The sequence below is a fragment of the Carcharhinus amblyrhynchos genome, chromosome 19 (assembly GCF_965287045.1).
Source record: "Carcharhinus amblyrhynchos chromosome 19, sCarAmb.v2.hapA, whole genome shotgun sequence".
NCBI classification, from domain to species: Eukaryota; Metazoa; Chordata; class Chondrichthyes; order Carcharhiniformes; family Carcharhinidae; genus Carcharhinus; species Carcharhinus amblyrhynchos.
The window spans coordinates 2,464,720-2,485,394 of record NC_137342.1 but is presented as its reverse complement, the minus strand read 5'-3'; the positions used below and the strand labels follow the sequence as shown (position 1 = coordinate 2,485,394).

The 20,675-nt window shown below is 42.8% G+C and overlaps 1 protein-coding gene across 1 annotated transcript in view; it reads left to right on the top strand.

The window, feature by feature from the left end:
* The window catches only part of LOC145355579 (cilia- and flagella-associated protein 54-like), a 306,344-nt gene that overhangs the window by 138,071 nt on the left and 147,598 nt on the right, over positions 1-20,675 (top strand). Inside the window, exons 26-28 of the mRNA XM_080207830.1 lie at positions 1,224-1,359; positions 4,783-4,876; positions 13,755-13,910. Of these exons, the coding sequence (XP_080063956.1) occupies positions 1,224-1,359; positions 4,783-4,876; positions 13,755-13,910 (386 nt within the window). The remainder of the gene's footprint in view (positions 1-1,223; positions 1,360-4,782; positions 4,877-13,754; positions 13,911-20,675) is intronic.

Here is a 20,675-nt window from a genome sequence, read left to right as displayed (position 1 = left end):
ACCAGAGGGCATGGGTTAAGGGTGAAAGGAGAAAAGTTTAAAGGGAATATTAAGGGGGGGCTTCTTCACGCAGAGAGTGGTGGGAGTGTGGAATGAGCTGCCGGATAAAGTGATAAATGTGGGGTCACTTTTAATATTTAAGAAAATCTTGGACGGGTTCATGGATGAGAGGGGTGTGGAGGGATATGGTCCAAGTGCAGGTCAGTCGGACGAGGCAAAAAAATGGTTCAGCACAGACAAGAAGGGCCAAAAGGCCTGTTTCTGAGCTGTAATTTTCTCTGGTTTCTATGGTTCTGTGGTTTTCTATTATGACATGTAAAGTTGACAACAACCTTTGAACTTTCCTGTTGAAAGGTTCCCAACTCCAAACTAAGGCATGGATCACGACATGGCTGAGCTCATGTCAGCCACATTACCTTTAAAAACCAGCCCAACTCCAGGAGAATTGCAGAGGTCTGAAATGTTCTTTTCTATAATGGAGCTGACAGCTGGGTGCAGGCAGGCGACTCTCCCTCTTTTCCCAAAATGATCAAAAACACTGGTATTAAGAATGGCAGTGAGAATCCCAGAATCTGGTCCTGTCCACATTTTTATAGCCTGTCTGATGTATCTTGGAATGGAGTTGAAGGACTAAATGGCCTTGTCCTGCTTTTTGAGTGTTCTTCAGTTCTGCGGGAGAACACTTTTCCCTTGTTCGACACTTGCTGTCAGATGGCTTGATTGAGATCAGGAACAAAATAAATGCAGTTGAGGAAATAACATAAGAACATAAGAAATAGGAGCAGGAGTAGGCCATCTAGCCCTTCGAGCCTGCCCCGCCATTCAATAAGATCATGGCTGATCCGTTGTGGCTCAGTTCCACATTCCTGCCCTCTCCCCATAACCCTTAATCCCCCAATCATTTCATTCATCTTAGATTATCCATCTCAAAGGAAATATCTACAGCCCCTATCAAGCCATCCTGCTGGCCTTTGAATATGTCCTGTTTGGACAAAGTGGTGCTGACTTTTATCTTACAGACTTGCCCTGGTCGTTATAAATTCAGTTTGCTTTCTTATTGCCATTACAGAAAGCCCTCTGTTCACCCCTCCTTATGAGATAAATTGCAGCCTTAAAGAGGAAATGTTACATTTCAGGCATTTGCTATTATCTATCTGTTTCTGTAATTTAGTACATCACAAAGTTATTTTCATCGATGATCTCTTGCTTTATCTGTCCCCTAGTGAAAGATTCACTGGGAAGGTGACTCCTCTCTTAGTCTTCGCCCAACACCAACTTCAGATAAGAATCGCGGAATTCAACGGTCCAACTCCTCCACAGCCACATTTTGTAAAAGCTGCAGATGAAGTAGGAACAGTTGTAAGTATAGTATCTGTTGTATGGTTTTCAATAAATTACATTGAACCTCAATTGAGGGGATGTATGGGCCCCTCATGCTGTACATGAGGGGTAAACCAATGCTCCATCTCTCTGCATGCATTAGGCAAGAATAATTCTGACTGGGGCAGATGGAAGCATGTAAGTTGAATAGCAATAAGGCACAGATGTCATTGTTTCTCCTATGTTGGATAGCTCAGTCCACACATGACAGGAACCCAAGGCAGGAGTGTCCATAACAACCGGTTCTCAGTGTTTGTGCCCCACCGTTTTAGATCAGAGAGTCTAAGAGAAAAGAACGTTGCTAACATTTAACAGTTTGGACCAGAATTAGCTCTGGATATTCTACCTGTTCTGAAGTGGGAAGCTGTCCAGGGAAGTAATGCACACTCTCTGGGGCAGGGAACGAGACATTGTTGGTGCAGGGATGTGGGATGGAGTAAAGGGCCTTGCTTCTTAGCTCCTGCGGTTGGAAGAAGTTCAACATTATCCAAGACAAAGCAACACTGTAAAAGCTTCACTGCAGGAACTCACCAAGGCTCCTTAGGCAATATCTTCCAGATTCACAGTTGCGACTATCTAAAGGGACAAAGGCAGCAGATACCTCAGAACCACTGCCTGAAAGTTCTCCTCCAGGGCAGCATTATGGCACAGTGGTTAGCACTGTTACCCAGTGCCAAGGCCCCTGGTTCAATTCTGACCTGCCTCTGAAATTTGCATGTCCTCCCCATGTCTACATGGGTTTCCTCTGGGTGCTCTGATTTCCTCCCACAGTCCAAAGGTGTGCAGGTTAGGTGGATTGGTCATGCTAAATTGGCCCTTAAATATATAGGTTAGGGGGATTAGTCCAGTAAATATGTGGTGTCACGGGATAGGGTGAAGGTGGGGCTCGGTGAGATGATCTGTTGTTGTAGACTCAGTGAGCTGAATGGCTTCCTTCTGCACTGTAAGAAATCGCTTCGACAAAGTCACTCACCATCCTTCCCTGTCACTGGGTCAAAATCCTGGATCTCCCTCTCTAACAGCACTGTGGGTGTACCTACACCTCAGGTATTGCTACACTTCAAGGAGGCAGCTCACCACCACCTTCTCAAGGGCAACTAGACATGAATTTAAGAAAGGGGAGGGTGCTGTTTCTGGACAGAGATAACTGTAGACAGATTATCCCAAAAGGTTGGGTTGGTGTTGTCCATGATGGGGTCGTGGGGGTTGAACTGAGAGCACTTGGTAGCAGAGGGAACAATCACAGTGAAACGGGTGAGTGGGACGTAGTGGGTTGTATTATGATCCAGTAGGCAGTAAGTGTTACACGAGTCAAATCCCAAAGAGGGAAACTTGACAAGCAATCACAACTATTATCTGTTTGTATCTGACCATGAGAAAATATATGCACTGAAGTCAGGAACCACAAATTTTGAAGATTTTAAATATTAGATTAAAACATTTATTAACAAAATCTTAAACAGGCAGGAATACAATTACTTGATTAAAATTAGCCCTAAAGAACATTTCCAAAAATATTCTTACTTGGTTAGGCCCAAAATAAACACCCTTCAGACAAGTCTTTATAGGTACTTGTAGAGGTATGTCATTAGCACTATTGCCTCACAGTGCCAGGGACTTGGGTTTGATTTCCAGCTTGGGTCACTGTCTGTGCGGAGTCAGCATGTTCTCCCTGTATCTACATGGGTTTCTCCCAGTGCTCTGGTGTGCTCCGGTTTCCTCCACAGTCGGAAAGACATGCTGGTTAGCTGAATTAGCCGTGCTAATTCAGAGGCTGGTGTGTGATGGCTCAAGGATTTTCACATTGCGGTGTTAACATAAGCCAACTTGTGACACGAATAAATAAACTAAACTAAAAGTACTGTACTGTTAGTGAAGCATGGAGGACCAGTATAATATAAATGGTACTTTCGAAGGGGATACAAGTCAGATTGACCTATGAGACTCTTATTGAAAAATTAACTCAGAGGAAATTGAATGTTTGAAATGTACCTTTAATTCTGTACATAGAAAGAACTTCCAATTTTCCAGTGGGTGCAGATACGTTTGCAAACAGATCTTGCACTTAGCAGCAGTGATGATTTGAAAGATTTATTTATCAAAACTATTCCAGCAGAAATAATCCAGCCTTGAATTCCCTATAATTTCTACCTTTTGTAAAAAGCAATATCCACTTTCCAACAGAAACAGATCCAACCATTGTTCCACTATACACATTGACATTCTGTTCCAAAGACCCACTATCTCTGAAAAAAATACCATTTCCTTACATCTGACCTTACCTGTATACTTCTCAAAAATGTGACCCTGGTCCTTCCTAACCTAATTGGAACAAACTGAACTGGAACATAAACTTCCTTCGTCAATTTAAAAACCAGTGTATCATCCCAAGTCTACTGTAGAATCCCAAATCTTTTATACTGGCAATTCTTCGAATAGCCCTCTTCTACCTGCTTTCTAAAGTCTCAGTAACACCCACCATAAAGAGACCAACACCAACGCAATATTCCAAGTGAGCAAAGTGTTCAAAAATGACAAGATATATCTTATGCCTCTGAATATAGCATTGCTTGCATGTGCAGTACAACACCCTGACCCCTACTTTCTCCACCTTACATGCCTTTGTGAATATAGGAATTAAGAATAAAAATAGGCCATTTGACCCATCAAGCCTGTTCTACCATTTGACAAGATCATGCCTACTTTGATTGTAGCCTCAACTCCACTTGCCTGTCTACCCCAATATCATCTGATTCCTTTGCCCGTCAAGAATCCATCTAACTCTTAGATGAATCATAAAATCCCAAACAGTGCAGGAGGAGGCCATTTGGCCCATTGAACCTGCATTGCCCAGGCCCTATTCCCATAACCCCATGTATTTACCCTGCTAGTCCCCTGACACTAAGGTGCAATTGAGCATGGCCAATCAATTGGGCCAATGGGCTGACGAATGGCAGATGGAGTTTAATTTAGATAAATGCAAAGTGATGCATTTTGGTAGATTGAACTAGGGCAGGACTTATTCAGTTAATTGTTGGGCATTGGGGAGAGTTACAGAACAAAGAGATCTAGGGATACATGTTCATAGCTCTTTGAAAGCGGAGTTATAGGTAGACTGAGTGGTGAAGACGGCATTCGGCATGCTTGGTTTCATTGGTCAGAGCATTGAATACAGGAATTGGGACATCTTGTTAAAGTTGTACAAGACATTGGTAAGGCCACACTTGGAATACTGTGTGCAATTCTGATCACCCTATTATAGAAAGGATATTATTAAACTAGAAAGAGTGCAGAAAAGATTTACTAGGATGCTACCTGGAATGATCTGTAGAAATATTCCCAACCTCTCAATTCAGTAATTACAAAGATAAAGACAATAATATTGCAATAATTATATTTCAGATTAATTCCAGAAACTTTACAGGAGTACAGTTGAAAGTTGCAACACTCCCATATGAAGATAGCCCAATGGAACATGATAAGGACATGTTGTCAGGTAGGAACATTTACATATATTTGTATATCTCATTTGGCAGCTATTAGAAGTTTCTGAGGACTTCTAGTTGATTTAAAAACACAAATTTGTTGCAATTTTCTCTCTGAATCAATTATTTTGGTTGGTGTTTCATTTGCATTGAGAAATGGTTTCCAATGGTGCTGGTCATTCCATCCTCCTTCTCCATTGTACAGATTGATGTGTACAAGATTATGAGGGGCATAGACAGGGTGGAGATGGAACAGCTGTTCTTTTAAACTGAAGGGTCAGTCATGAGAGGACACAAGTTCAAGGTGAGGGACAGGATGTTTTGGGGAGATGTGAAGAAAAGCCTTTTTACCCAGAGGGTGGTGAGGGTCTGGAATGCACTGCCTGTGAGGGTGGTGGAGGAGGGTTGCTCACATCCTGTAAAAAGTACCTGGATGAGCACTTGGCACGTCATAATATTCAAGGCTATGGACCAAGTGCTGGTAATGGGGTTAGGTGAGTAGGTCAGGTGTTTCTCCTATGTTGGTGCTGACTTGATGGGCTGAAGGACCTCTTTGTGCTGTCTGCTTCTATGATACAGCTGGTTGAGACTGCTTTCATTTAGTTCCACTACTATCCAATCAGTAATATCCAGAAGATCTGCTGCAAGTACAACTTTTCTCACTTCAGTACTGTGACCTCCAGGTCTATTCTTGCTCCTATTTCTCATCTATATTTTAATTTATAGGTTAGGTTGTCAAGCTGTGCAGCATAGAAATTGTGCCTTTACACACTGCAAAACTGCATCTCCAAATACAACAAAGACAGTTTCAGATTGCTCCTATATAAAGGAGCACAGATAAATTCCCAGTTAATGCCCATGCCTGTAGACTAGAGTCACTGCTCACAGCAGCAGGGCTGGTTTCACTACCCCCACCTTATCCCCAGAGCCCTGCATTTCTTTTCTCTTAGGTACTCATCCAGTTTTCTTTTGATAACAATAATTGAATCTGCTTTCTCCCCATGCTTTGGTGGTGTGTTACATATCCTAATCAAATGCTGGATAAAAAAATTTTTTCCACATGTTGCCACTAATGTGCCACAAAGATAGGGTTAGGTTGATTGGCCATGCTAAATTGACCTTGATGTGCTGAGATGTGTTAGAGGGATTAATGGGTAAATATGTAGATAGGTGTTGATGTGATCGGCGCAACTCGTGGGCCGAAGGCCCTGTTTGTGCTGTAGTGTTCTATGTTCTATGTTCTATGTAGGGATATGGGGTTAGGGCCTGGGTGGGATTGTGGTCGATGCAGACTTGATGGGCCGAATGGCCTCTTTCTGTGCTGTAGGGTTTCTATGATTCTAATCAATATTCTTGACCTTTGTGCCAATGGGAATGGATCTCTCAAGAATCCTCATCATTTTGAGCACATCCATCAAATCTCCTTTCAATCTCCTCTTTTCCAAATGATTAGGGGTGAAATTTTCCTGGATATTGGCAAAGGTCGATATGGGGCAGGAAAGTGGTGTTGATGCTGTCGGCAGCGATGACGGCTTTCTCTGCGTATCGTTCATGACTTAGTCAGAAAAGCCTCTAGAAGTGGGTTCCCTGATGGAAACCTGCAGTGATCAAATCTACTCGCCAGAAACTTACTCCCCCGAAGATCGGGGTGCCATTTTTAAAGGCTGGCCAAACGCACAAGAATTCATCCTCCCCCACCATGTTCCCTGCATTACCCCCAGAGCTTCCCACTGGCATGGCCCTCTCCCCACTAAATGATGCAAAGACTTTAATGTTCCGACTGCATCAATTCCAAATCTACAGACAGCTCATTTATCCTGTCCTGTGTCCAACTTTGTGTAGAACTTTATCATTGAAGGTCTACTTACCAGCAAAGGTATTTCACATGTGATCACATTAGTTCTTATAAAGTGATTTACCCTTGTTGAAGTGATACCTGGCACAAAGGAAGATGGTTGTGTTGGTTGGAGGTCTATCATTTCAGTTCCAGGACATCTCTGCAGGAGTCCCTCAGGGTAGTGTCCTTGGCCCAACAATCTTCAGCTGCTTCATCAATGACTTTCCCTCTGTCATAAGGTTAGAAGTGGGGATGTTTGCTGATTATTGCACAATGTTCAGAACCATTCCCAACTCCTCAGATACTGAAGCAGATCACGTCCAAATGAAAAAAAACCAGGACAAAGTCTAGGCTTGGGCTGATAAGCGGCAAGTAATATCCACATCACTCATATGCCAGGCAGAAACCAAATCCAAAAGGAGAAAGTACAACAATTTCCCCCTTGAAATTCAATGGAGAAAACACACAGGAAGAATGTGCAAACTCCACACTGTCACCCAAGGCCAGAATTGAACCTGGGTTCCTGACGTTGTGAGGCAGCAGTGCTAACCATTGTGTCTCCCTGCTGCCCCATGTTCAATCACATACAGCAAATTTCTTTTGTCAAATGACTTTTAATATAACTGTGGCTCTAACTTAAATTTAACCTTGCTAGTAAATTTGCCAAGTCCTTTGAGAACATCACATTAAAATTATCTGCTTCTTGCATCTGTTGGTGGATTAATCTGATTTTAGAGCAAACACTGGGGGGGAAATTTGTTTTGATAATAAGTGCACAATTTAATTTTAGAAAAAAAACTGCTGTAAGGTGGCCCATTCTCTGTACAATCTAACGGGTAATCCATTCTCTGTACATACTGTAATGGGTAATCCATTCTCTGCACACATTGTAATGGATAACACATTCTTTGTACACTCTAATGTGTAACCCATTCTCTGCACACTCTGTATTGGGCAACCCATTCTCTGTACACTCTGCAACGTACAACCCATTCTCTGTACACACTGTGATGATTTGGACCAGGGATTTGGACCAGCTGGAAAAATGGGCTGAAAAATGGTGTTTAATGCAGACAAGTGTGAGGTTTTGCACTTTGGAAGGATAAACCAAGGTAGAACATACATGGTAAATGGTACGACGCTGAAGAGTGCAGTAGTACAGAGGGAACTGGGAATACAGGTACATAATTCCCTAAAAGTGGTGTCACAGGTAGATAGGGTCGTGAAGAGTGTTTTTGGAACATTGGCCTTTATAAATCAAAGTATTGAATATAAGAGTTGGAACATTATGGTGAGGTTGTATAAGACGTTGCTGAGGCCGAATTTAGAGTATTGTGTGCAGTTTTGGTCACCTAATTACAGGAAGGATATTAATAAGGTTAAAAGAGTGCAGAGAAGGTTCACGAGGTTGTTGCTGGGACTTGAGAAGCTGAGTTACAGAGAGAGATTGAATAGGTTAGGACTTTATTCCCTGGAGCGTAGAAGAATGAGGGGAGATTTGATAGAGGTGTATAAAATTATGATGCGTATAGATAGATTGAATGCAAGCAGGCTTTTTCCATTGAGACTAGGGGAGAAAAAAACTAGAGGACATGGGTTAAGGGGTAAAAGTTTAAAGGGAATATTAGTGGGGGGCTTCTTCACGCAGAGAGTGGTGGGAGTGTGGAATGAGCTGCCAGATGAAGTGGTGAATGCGGGGTCACTTTTAAGAAAAACTTGGACAGGTACATGGATGAGAGGGTGTGGAGGGATATGGTCCAGGTGCAGGTCAGTGGGACTAGGCAGAAAAATGGTTCGGCACAGACAAGAAGGGCCAAAAGGCCTGTTTCTGTGCTGTAATGTTCTATGGTTCTATGAGTAACCCATTCTCTGTACACTCTAATGTACAACCCATTTCCTGTACACTCTGCACTGGGTAACCCATTCTCTGTACACATTGTAATGGGTAACCCATTCCCTGCACGCTCTGCAATGGGTAACCCATTCTGTGCACGTCCTGAAATATGTAACCCATTCTCTGTATACTCTGTAATGGGTAACCCATTCTCTGTACACTCTGTAATGGGTAACCCATTCTCTGTACACTCTGTAATGGGTATCCCATTCTCTGTAACTGTGTAATGGGTAACCCATTCTCTGTATACTCTGTAATGGATAACCCATTCTCTGTACACTGTGTAATGGGTAACCCATTCTCTGTACACTGTGTAATGGGTAACCCATTCTCTGTACACTGTGTAATGGGTAACCCATTCTCTGTACACTGTGTGATGGGTAACCTATTCTCTGTACACTCTGTACTAGATAATCTATTCTCTGTACACTCTGTAATGGGTAACCCATTCTCTGTACACTGTGTAATGGGTAACCCATTCTCTGTACACTATGTAATGGGTAACCCATTCTCTGTACACTGTGTAATGGGTAACCCATTCCCTGTACACTGTGTGATGGGTAACCCATTCTCTGTACACTGTGTAATGGGTAACCCATTCTCTGTACACTGTGTAATGGGTAACCCATTCTCTGTACACTGTGTAATGGGTAACCCATTCTCTGTACACTGTGTAATGGGTAACCCATTCTCTGTACACTGTGTGATGGGTAACCTATTCTCTGTACACTCTGTACTAGATAATCTATTCTCTGTATGCTCTGTAATGGGTAACTCATTCTCTGTACACTCTGTAATGGGTAACCCATTCTTTGCACACACTGCAATGGGTAACCCATTCTCTGTACACACTGTAATGAGTAATCTATTCTCTGTACACTCTATTGGGAGTAACCCATTCTCTGTACACGCTGAAATATGTAACCCGTTCTCTGCAAACACTGTTAGGGTAACCCATTCTCTGTATGCACTCTAATGGATAACACATTCTATGTACACTCTATAATGAGTAACCTATTCTTTGTACAAACTGTAATGGGTAACCCATTCACTGCATATTCTGTAATAGGTAACCTAGTCTCTGTACCAGGTAATCCATTCTCTGGACACACTGTAACCAATCCCCTGCAGATGCTGAACACTGCTGAACTCAAACTTCCTTGGTCATAGAATCGTAGAAACCCTACAGTGCAGAAAGAGGCCCTTCGGCCCATCAAGTCTGCACCAAACACAATCCCACCCAGGCCCTACCCCCATATATTATACCAACTAATCCCTCTAACCTACGCATCCCTGGACACTAAGGGGCAATTTCTTAGCATGGCCAATCAGCCTAACCCACACATCTTTGGACTGTGGGAGGAAACCGGAGCACCCGGAGGAAACCCACGCAGACACGATGAGAATGTGCAAACTCCACACAGACAGTGACCCGAGTCGGGAATCAAACCCAGGAGCCTGGAGCTGTGAAGCAACAGTGCTAATCACTGTGCTACCGTGCTGCCCAATCGGAAAGGTGCAGCTCCAGCTTTTGATTCAGTGTTTTGAGAATTCCTTAAGCAATTGAGTTATCCTTTATTATCCACCACATGTTGAGTGATGTAGATTGGGTAAAAATTCCAACTTGCCATCCAGATGTGAGTGCAGTGTATTGAAAACTCGGAATAATGTTCCGCACAGTAGCATGCTCACAAGTATATGTGAGATGTACTGGCACAAAGAATGAGAATCTTTCCAGATAAACCAACAGAATCACTTTGCAATTGTTACAATGAACGTACTATCAGATTAATGCCTGATACTGATTTTCTTTCTAATATGGGCAGCTCTTAATGTTATGCAATCAAAAAATTACAACCCAATCAATGGCCTGAGTTTTATGCTCCTCTATGCCCCACCCTTGGTGGCTTCTGAGACAGTGGAGAGCATGATTGCATGGATGGGACGCTCCCTGGAGAAGACCAGGTTGCGATCTTATAGCGAACTGGGCAGGACCTTGGATGGGAAACCCACCCTTTCCCTGGTTATGGCACCTGTGGCCATTTAATGGCTCTACAAGGGACTTCCCATCCCACTGGACAGAGGACAAATTGGGGGAAACCCAAAAATGAACTGAGTTCATCCCCAGGCAGGATAGTGGCATTGCCCCCATCAGAAGACCTCTCTGACTGGAAGGTGCTCTATTTAAGATCTAATGAGCTCTAGACCCTCACCCACTCATTCACCATCAACTTATCCCTCAGGACCCCAATCACAGCCCTGGTGAGCCCCAGACTTTCTTATCCTTCCCACCCTGGTACCGCTTGCCTCTGCCTGCGGTGTCTCTTCGAGCCACTGCAGCACTGTCCCTAAAGGGACTGATTGGTCAGCAGCTCTCCAAGAAGGGATTTCCTGCTTGTGACCAGGAGTCCTGCCTTATTCCAATAAATCCTTGTTAGAGCAGGAAATGGCATTGGGTCTACCAGAATCTTTTCCTCATTACTCTTTAGATGGTGGGTGCTAAATCCCACCACCCTAAAAATTCAGGGCAGATTTTGTAAACCACCAGTTTCACTATTGGATGAAACAGGAAATTCAGCTCTCCTTGAGGAAACATAGAACATAGAACATTACAGCGCAGAACAGACCCTTCGGCCCACGATGTTGCGCCGACCAGTTACAAAACAATGACCCACTAACCTAAACCAATCCCTTTTCGTCCATAAACCTATCCACGGATCTCTTAAACGTCCCCAAACTAGGCACATTTACAACTGCAGCAGGCAGGGCATTCCAATCCCTCACCACCCTCTGGGTAAAGAACCTACCCCTGACATCCGTCCTATAACTACCACCCCTTAATTTAAAGCCATGCCCCCTCGTGCTAGATTTCTCCATCAGAGGAAAAAGGCTATTACTATCCACCCTATCTAAACCTCTAATCATCTTATATGTTTCAATAAGATCCCCTCTTAGCCGCCTTCTTTCCAGCGAAAACAACCCCAAATCCCTCAGCCTCTCCTCATAGGATCTCCCCTCCATACCAGGCAACATCCTGGTAAACCTCCTCTGCACCCTCTCCAAAGCCTCCACATCCTTCCTGTAATGTGGGGACCAGAACTGCACACAGTACTCCAAGTGCGGCCGCACCAGAGTTGTGTACAGTTGCAACATGACGCTGCGACTCCTAAATTCAATCCCCCTGCCAATAAACGCCAAGTCACCGTATGCCTTCTTAACAACCTTATCTACTTGACTCCCAACTTTCAGGGATCTATGTACACATACACCTAGATCCCTCTGCTCATCCACACTATTCAAAGTCCTCCCGTTAGCCCTATACTTGACACATCTGTTATTCCTACCAAAGTGAATTACCTCACACTTCTCCGCATTAAACTCCATCTGCCACCTCTCGGCCCAGCTCTGCAACCTGTCTAAGTCTTCCTGCAAACTATGACACCCTTCATCACTATCTACCACACCTCCGACTTTGGTGTCATCAGCAAATTTACTAATCCACCCAACTATACCCTCATCCAGATCATTAATAAAAATTACAAACAGCAGTGGCCCCAAAACAGATCCCTGAGGCACACCACTCGTAACCGAACTCCATGATGAATATTTACCATCAACCACCACCCTCTGTCTCCTATCCGCTAGCCAATTCCTGATCCAATTCCCTAGATCACCCCCAATCCCATACATCTGCATTTTCTGCAGAAGCCTACCATGGTGAACCTTATCAAACGCCTTACTAAAGTCCATATACACCACGTCCACTGCCTTACCCCCATCCACCTCTTTGGTCACTTTCTCAAAAAATTCAATAAGGTTAGTAAGGCACGACCTACCCGCCACAAAACCATGCTGACTATCTCCAATCAATTCATTACTCTCCAAATAACTATAAATCCTATCCCGAATAATTTTTTCTAAAACCTTGCCCACAACAGAAGTGAGACTCACCGGTCTATAATTCCCGGGGAAGTCTCTGTTCCCCTTCTTAAACAATGGGACAACATTCGCTAACCTCCAATCTTCCGGTACTATACCGGTGACCAACGACGACCTGAAGATCAGAGCCAGAGGCTCAGCAATCACTTCTCTTGCCTCCCAGAGAATCCTGGGGTAAATCCCATCCGGACCAGGGGACTTATCTATTTTCAGACCCTCCAGAATATCTAGCACATCCTCCTTATCAACTGCAACACTGTCAATTCTACTCCCCTGCAACCCAGTGTCCTCCTCAGCTATATCCATGTCCCCCTGCGTGAACACCGAAGAGAAATATTGGTTCAATGCCTCTCCAATCTCCTCTGGTTCCACACATAACTTCCCTCTGCTGTCTATAACTGGCCCTAATCTTGCCCTAACCAACCTTCTGTTCTTGACATACCTATAGAACGCCTTAGGATTCTCCTTAACCCTATCAGCCAAAGTCTTCTCATGTCCTCTTTTAGCCCTTCTTAGCTCACTCTTCAACTCCCTCCTAGCCAATCTAAAGTTTTCTAGTGCACTACCTGAGCCCTCACGTCTCATCCGAACATAAGCCTCCTTTTTCCTCTTAACCAACAAAAAAGCTTTTTTGGTGCACCACGGTTCCCTAGCCCTACCAATTCCTCCTTGCCTGACAGGGACATACCTATCACGGACTCGCAGTAGCTGCTCCTTGAAAAAACTCCACATTTCAGACGTTCCCAGTCCCTGTAATCTCCTAGTCCAACCTATGCTTCCTAATTCTCTCCTAATAGCCTCATAATTACCCTTCCCCCAGCTAAAACCACTAGCCCGAGGTTCATGCCTATCCCTTTCCATCACTAAGGTGAACGTAACCGAATTGTGGTCACTATCACCAAAATGCACACCAACTTCCAAGTCTAGCACCTGGTCTGGCTCATTTCCCAGCACCAAATCCAATATAGCCTCACCTCTAGTTGGCCTATCTACATACTGAGTCAAAAAACCTTCCTGCACGCTTTGTACAAAAACTGCAAGGTTTTTGCAAGAAAGGTTGCCTTTACATAAATATTCCATAAACATACTCTCTGTGAACTAACTTATGATATACTGCTTGTACATTGAAGTAAACTTTTATTCAAACTGATTCTCTGATTTTAAGGTAGGTGTAACACCAATTTATGTTGAGATTCTAAACAAGTCATTTCTCGATTAGGGCAACACAGAGCGAATGCTTTGGTGTCGGTTCCAGTGAATGTGACGGATACACTCCACAACTTCAGGGAAGCACTGATCAGCGTTAATTATGTGAGCAATGCCCTCAGACATAGTAGGAAACTCTTAGCCTTACTCCTGGCTCACACACAGCAAAGTAAGTGCAAATCATGTCTCAACGTTAAAGTATAAGCATTTTCAACTCTGCTCAATTAGTTGATTGTTATTAAATAGTGGCAATGAATATTAAAAAGGAGACAGTGTGCTATGAACAAAGAATGAAAGACCAGAACCAATCCCAGCTAAAATATTTGGGAGGCTTTTTTTTTGTAGAGCAGGATGGTCTACAAATCCTTATTGGATGGAAGGCAAATGTTCACTTTTCTAACTTCAGGGTAAAATCACTAAATTAAGTTGACAGTGGCTTGAAGGTGGGTCAGGGCAATGAGGATAAGTGCATAACCCTATTGTAATAGTATGTTCTGAATTCTCATTTCGATACAAGTTATTCAGGTTAAATTAAACATGTGCCTTCACTTTCACAACAGGTTAAATCCGGTGTGGAGCAGGCGAGGTAATCTTTGAGGTGGATTCAGAGTTGCTTACCTTGGAACAGGGGAGAAGAGATTGAGTACCTTTGCTGTCCAATGGAGGACAGGCATTAGCTGTCTGAGGGAAGGTAGATGTTGGCTGTCTGAGGGTGGGTGGACGCTGGTTGTCTGAGGAAGGGTGGGTGACACGGGTAGTGAGGTGGATGACAGATGAAGGATCAAAGTTGGCTGAGGAGAATGAGATTTTGATGGAGAGGTATAGGGTGATACAGGGGAAGAGGTACAGGATGAGTTGAGGGTTGCCAAAGACATGCCAAGGGTGATGAAGGCAGTGTGACAATGAGCAGGGAAATTGAGGATGACAGACAGAACTTGTAGGGTGACTGGGAGTAGGTCAAGTATGACGGTGGAGGGTTAAGAATGAGAGAGAGTCATAGAAGACAGAGGGTAACAGTGGAAGGGTGTGTTTCTGAATGGAGGGCTGTGATGAGTGGAGTTCCTCAGGGATCACTGCTGGGGCCTTTGCTGTTTGTAATATATATAAATGATTTGGAGGAAAATGTAACTGGTTTGATTAGTAAGTTTGCGGATGACATAAAGGTTGGTGGATTTGTGGATAGCGATGAGGACCACCAGAGGATACAGCAGGATATAGATCAGTTGGAGACTTGGGCAGAGAGATGGCAGGTTGAGTTTAATCTGGACAGATGTGAGATAATGGATTTTGGAAGGTCTAATACAGATAGAAAATATATAGTCAATGGCAGAAGTCTGAAGAGTATTGATAGGCAGAGGGATCTGGGTGTACAGGTACACAGGTCACTGAAAGTGGCAATGCAGGTGGAGAAGGTAGTCAAGAAGGCATACGGCATGCTTGCCTTCATTGGCCAGGGCATTGAGTTTAAAAATTGACAAGTCATGTTGCAGCTTTATAGAACCTTAGTTAGGCTGCACTTGGAATATAGTGTTCAATTCTGGTTGCCACACTACCAGAAGGTTCTGGAGACTTTGGAGAGGGTACAGAAAAGATTTACCAGGATGTTGCCTGGTATGGGGGGCATTAGTATGAGGAGAGATTGGAGAAACTTGGTTTGTTCTCACCGGAACGACGGATGTTGAGGGGTGACCTGTTAGAAGTCTACAAGATTATTAGGGGCATGAACAGAGTGGATAGTCAGAAGCTTTTTCCCAGGGTGGAAGAGTCAATTACTCAGGGGCACAGGTTTAAGGTGCGATCGGCAAGGTTTAAAGGAGATGTACGAGGCAAGTTTTTTTACACAGAGAGTGTGGATGCCTGGAACTCACTGCCGGGGGAGATAGTGGAAGCAGATGCGATGGTGAGTTTTAAGGGGCGTCTGGACAAATGCATGAATAGATGAGAATAGAGGGATTCAGTCCCTGGAAGAATAAGGAGTTTTAGTCGGGCAGCATAGAACATAGAACATAGAACATTACAGCGCAGAACAGGCCCTTCGGCCCACGATGTTGCGCCGACCAGTTAAAAAACAATGACCCTCTAACCTAAACCAAACCCTTTCCATCCATAAACCTGTCCACGGATCTCTTAAACGCCCCCAAACTAGGCGCATTTACAACTGCAGCAGGCAGGGCATTCCAATCCCTCACCACCCTCTCGGTAAAGAACCTGACATACGTCCTGTAACTACCCCCCCTTAATTTAAAGCTATGCCCCCTCGTGCTAGCTTTCTCCATCCGAGGAAAAAGGCTATCACTGTCCACCCTATCCAAACCTCTAATCATCTTATATGTTTCAATAAGGTCCCCTCGTAGCCGCCTTCTTTCTAACGAAAACAACCTCAAATCCCTCAGTCTCTCCTCATAGGATCTCCCCTCCATACCAGGCAACATCCTGGTAAACCTCCTCTGCATCCTCTCCAAAGCCTCCACATCCTTCCTATAATGTGGGGACCAGAACTGCACACAATACTCCAAGTGCGGCCGCACCAGAGCCCTGTACAGTTGCAACATGACGCTGCGGCTCCTAAATTCAATCCCCCTACCAATAAACGCCAAGACACCGTATGCCTTCCTAACAACCCTATCTACTTGATTCCCAACTTTCAGGGATCTATGTACACATACACCTAGATCCCTCTGTTCATCCACACTATTCAGAATGGCAGAATTCCAGTCGATAACAGAGACCTAGCTCGAGGAAGGGCAGGATTGGATATTAAATATTCCTGATGCAAAATGTTCCGAAAAATTAGGAAAGGAGGAGGTTAAGTAGCACATTGCAGTGCAAAAAAAAAAGAGGGTCCTAGAGGGTTCGAGGGCAGAATCAGTGTGGCTAGAGTTAAAGACAAAATGGGTGTAATTACACTGTTCAGTGTAGTCTGTAGATTGCCAACTGGTGAGAAGGATGTAGAACAAATTTTCAGGGAAATTAGAGAGATGCAAACATTAGAGAGTAGTTAAAATGGGGGACTTACATTACCCAAATATAAACTTGGACAGTGGTAGTGTAAAGGATGGAGAAGAGAAAAATTCCTGACTGTCTTCAGGAAAATCTTCTATAGCAGTCTGTGTCCAGTCAAAAAAAGGACCTGGTTCTTGGAAATGAGGTAGACCAAGTAGATCAAACGTGACAGCATTGAGGAAACAGTGATCATTGTTTATGGTTGGTGCAGGTTTGGAAGGCCGAAGGACCTGTTCCTGTGCTGTAATTTTCTTTGTTCTTTGATTGAGGGAAACCGAAGGGTAGATGGAGGATCATGGTGATGGAGGGAAGGTTAAAGGTGACTGAAGGAGGGAGGAGAGAGATGGTTGGCAAAGCCAGAGTAATTGAGGTGGTGTTGAGGGACGCCACAGCAACAAAAGGATGAGGTGGCAGGGACAAGATTGAGGCAATAGGAGGCCACAGTGGCTGGTTGGAGGCCAGGCTGTTGTAGAAGCAAAGCAGAAGCATTGGCTCATAAATATAGGGTTAGGAACAAGAACCATGGAATCAATATCTCTGCTTGCCTCCTGTCCATAGGTCACTTTCTCTATGCTACATGGGTCTGATTCACCACAGTCTTAAGACTGCCAAAGCAACCTCATATCTTCTTTTAGCCCTCCTGAGTTCCTTCTTAAGTACTTTCTTGCACTTTTATATTCCTCAAGTATCTTATTTGTTCCTTGTTGCCTATACATGCCATATATCTCTCTCTCCTTCTTTATCAGAGTTGCAATATCCCTCGAGAACCAAGGTTCCTTATTCACTTTGCCTTTAATCCTGACAGGAACATACAAACTCCGCACTCTCAAAATTTCTCCTTTGAAGGCCTCCCACTTACCAATCACATCCTTTGTGGATGGGTTGCCCATCCAGCAGGTTGATTATCCTAGGTGATGTTGAGCTCCTTGAGTGTTGTTGGAGTAGTACGTATCTAGGCAAGTGGGGATATTCCATCACACTCTTGACTTGTGCCTTGTAGAAGGTACTGTAATAACAGTGGCTGCTTTAGATTTTTTTTATGTTGCAGAGATACAACTACTTTATCTTTGCATTGGAAAGCATACACAGAAGGAGATTGAGTGTATAACAGGGTATTATTATGTTAGTAATAATGTCTTTGAGAAGGAGAGACTTTTACATATTCAGTTGGATGAAAAATGGACAGAAGTTCATCAAGTTGTATTACTGGTGGGCTGTAGAAAGAAGATTTTGCAGATAGCACATGAGGTTCCAGTATGATGTCATTTAGGCGTAAAGAAAACTTGAGTGAAAATACATTAAAAATTTATTGGCTGGGACTAAGCAAGAATGCGGTTTAATTTTGCTATACATGCAACATGTCAGGATATAGGGAAATCTCAAGTGGTAATCAAACCAACACCTTTAATACCCATTCTAGCATTTGAGGAATCATTTACTAGGATCCAAATTGACTGCGTAGGACCCCTGCTAAAACAAAAAGCGGGAATCAGTGTTTGTTGACCATTATGGATGTTTGTACGAGATTTCCAGAGGCAATTCCATTATGCAATATTACAGCTAAAAGGATTGTAGAGTAGTTATTCAAAATCTTCATCAGATATGGACTACCCACAAAATTCTAATCAAATCAAGGATAAAATTTTACTTTGAAGTTAGTCAGGGAAGTTATAGATAGTTTAGGAGTGAAATCAACTGTGTATCATCCAGAATGGCAAGGAGTATTAGAACATTGGCATTAAATATTAAAGACAATGTTAAGGACCTATTTTCAGGATTATCTGGAGGATTGGGATAAAGGAATTCCCTTCATACTTTTTGCAATCAGAGACACACCTAATGAATCAACTAAATTCACTCCAATTGAAATGATTTTGTCATGAGGTAAGAGGACCACTTAAATTATTCAAGGAGAAATTGGTGAGTCAGCGTTCTGAGACTTCATTGTTGGGTCAAACTTTAGGCAGAGATTAACTAGGACTGACAAGTTGGCTAGACAGCGTTAAAAAGTGGCACTGCATGTGATAAAATGAAGTGGATAAGAGATCAAAAATGTGTAGTTCTGTTAGTCAGGAGGAAGTATTAGTATTATTACCAATGGTAGGTAAACCATTAGAAGCAAGGTTTAGCAGGCCTTATTAAATCGAAAGAAAATGAAGTGAGGTAAAGAATTAGATAAGAATGCCAGGTGGAAGAAAACCCTCAAGTTGTGTTGTTAATATGCTCAAATTGTATTTTGATAGGGAAGGAAAGCAGAAGCAGGATTTATAGGCTATTACAATTCTGAACAGCATGGCAAATAGGAGAATTTCACAGTAACTTAACTGCAGTGTTAATGTAAGCCTTGTGACTAATAAATAAACTTTAAACTCAGACTGAAGAAACAAATCCAGATGATTCTGAATTTGAAGAAGTATTCAGAAATTGGGCTAAATTACTGAGTTACCTCTGGAGGAAAATCAAAATGTCCTGAAAGATTTATTACAGTCACATATTGGGAACAAACTAGGAAGTACCAAAGTAATTGTGCATGATGCAGATATAGGAAATGTGGTTCCAATTGAGCAACATCTGTATGGACTCAATCCACTAAAGTTTGCACAGTTCAAAAGGAAGTTTAAAGCAAGCTTAAGAATGATATGATTAAAGTGAGTTGCAGTAATTGGAACTCAGCTATAGTTATGGTACACAATGATTATGTGTGGACTGTAGAAAAGTCAATGCAGTTACAAAATCAGATTTGTATCCTGTTCCTCGATTGGTGGACTGTATTGAAAAAGTAGAACAAGGAAATTTCATTACCAAACCTGATTTGCTTAAAGGATACTTCTATTAGAAATCGTGAAGGAGATTTCAGCTTTTGTGACACCAAATGTGCCAGTTTAAAGTTATGCTGTTTACATTGAAGAATGTGCCAGCAACATTCCAAAGATTAACCAACAAGGTCATTTCTGGAGTCAATAACTGTGCCGTGTACATAAGCAATCTGGTGGTTTTCAGTCAGGTGTGGAAGTAATATTAAAGGAATTTGCAAAACCCAAGTCACATTGTTAGGCCATTCAATTGGACATGGACAGAAGGCCTCACGGAATGTGAAAATGGAATTTACCAAGAACTTCCCAATATTGTCAAGAACAAGAGAAGTCCTAAGATTCCTGAGCATGAGTGGATTCTGCAGGAAGACCGTGCCAAATGTTTGCAGTGTGGTTGCTCCACTGACTGAGCTGCTGAAAAAGCACAGGAAATTTCGGCAGATGTCTGATCGTCAGGAGGCATTTGACAATCTGAAAACTGCACCAGTTTTGGTAATACCAAAACATGCAAAGCTATTCAAGGTGGTCATTGATGTGAGCATTGGTGCAGCACTGTTACAAGAAGATGACAAAAGGATAGAAAGATCTGTTATTTTTGCAGAAAATTAAATATTCACAAAATAAAAATGCCACAGTCGAGAAGGAGACATTGAGTTTGGTAAAGGCATTGCCAACAAGTCACCAGAGACAGTTTATACTGACCATAATCCATTAAAGTTTCTGGAGAAGTTTAAAGATAATAATGCAAGATTGTTTAGATGGAGCTTATTGTTACAACTGTTTAATTTGAAGATTATACGTGTGGCAGAGAGAGAATGTGATTGTAGATGTTTTATCACAACTTTGATTTGCAAGGATGGAATATTCAATGTTGGGAAAGACAGACTGAACTGGACTATAGTATTATTGAACTTGCATGCTTAGATGTTAGAAGATATAGGGATGGGCAATAAATGCTGTCTAGCCAGCGATGCCCATGTCCCACAAAAAAAACCTGTAGTGTGTTAGAGGTGCAAATAACTAGAGGCTTTAGAAAATAAAGTCATCTTTTCATATTGTTGGGTCATTGTTTTTAAGGAGGAGGTGTAAGGTAGTAGTTGCTATATAAAATACATGTT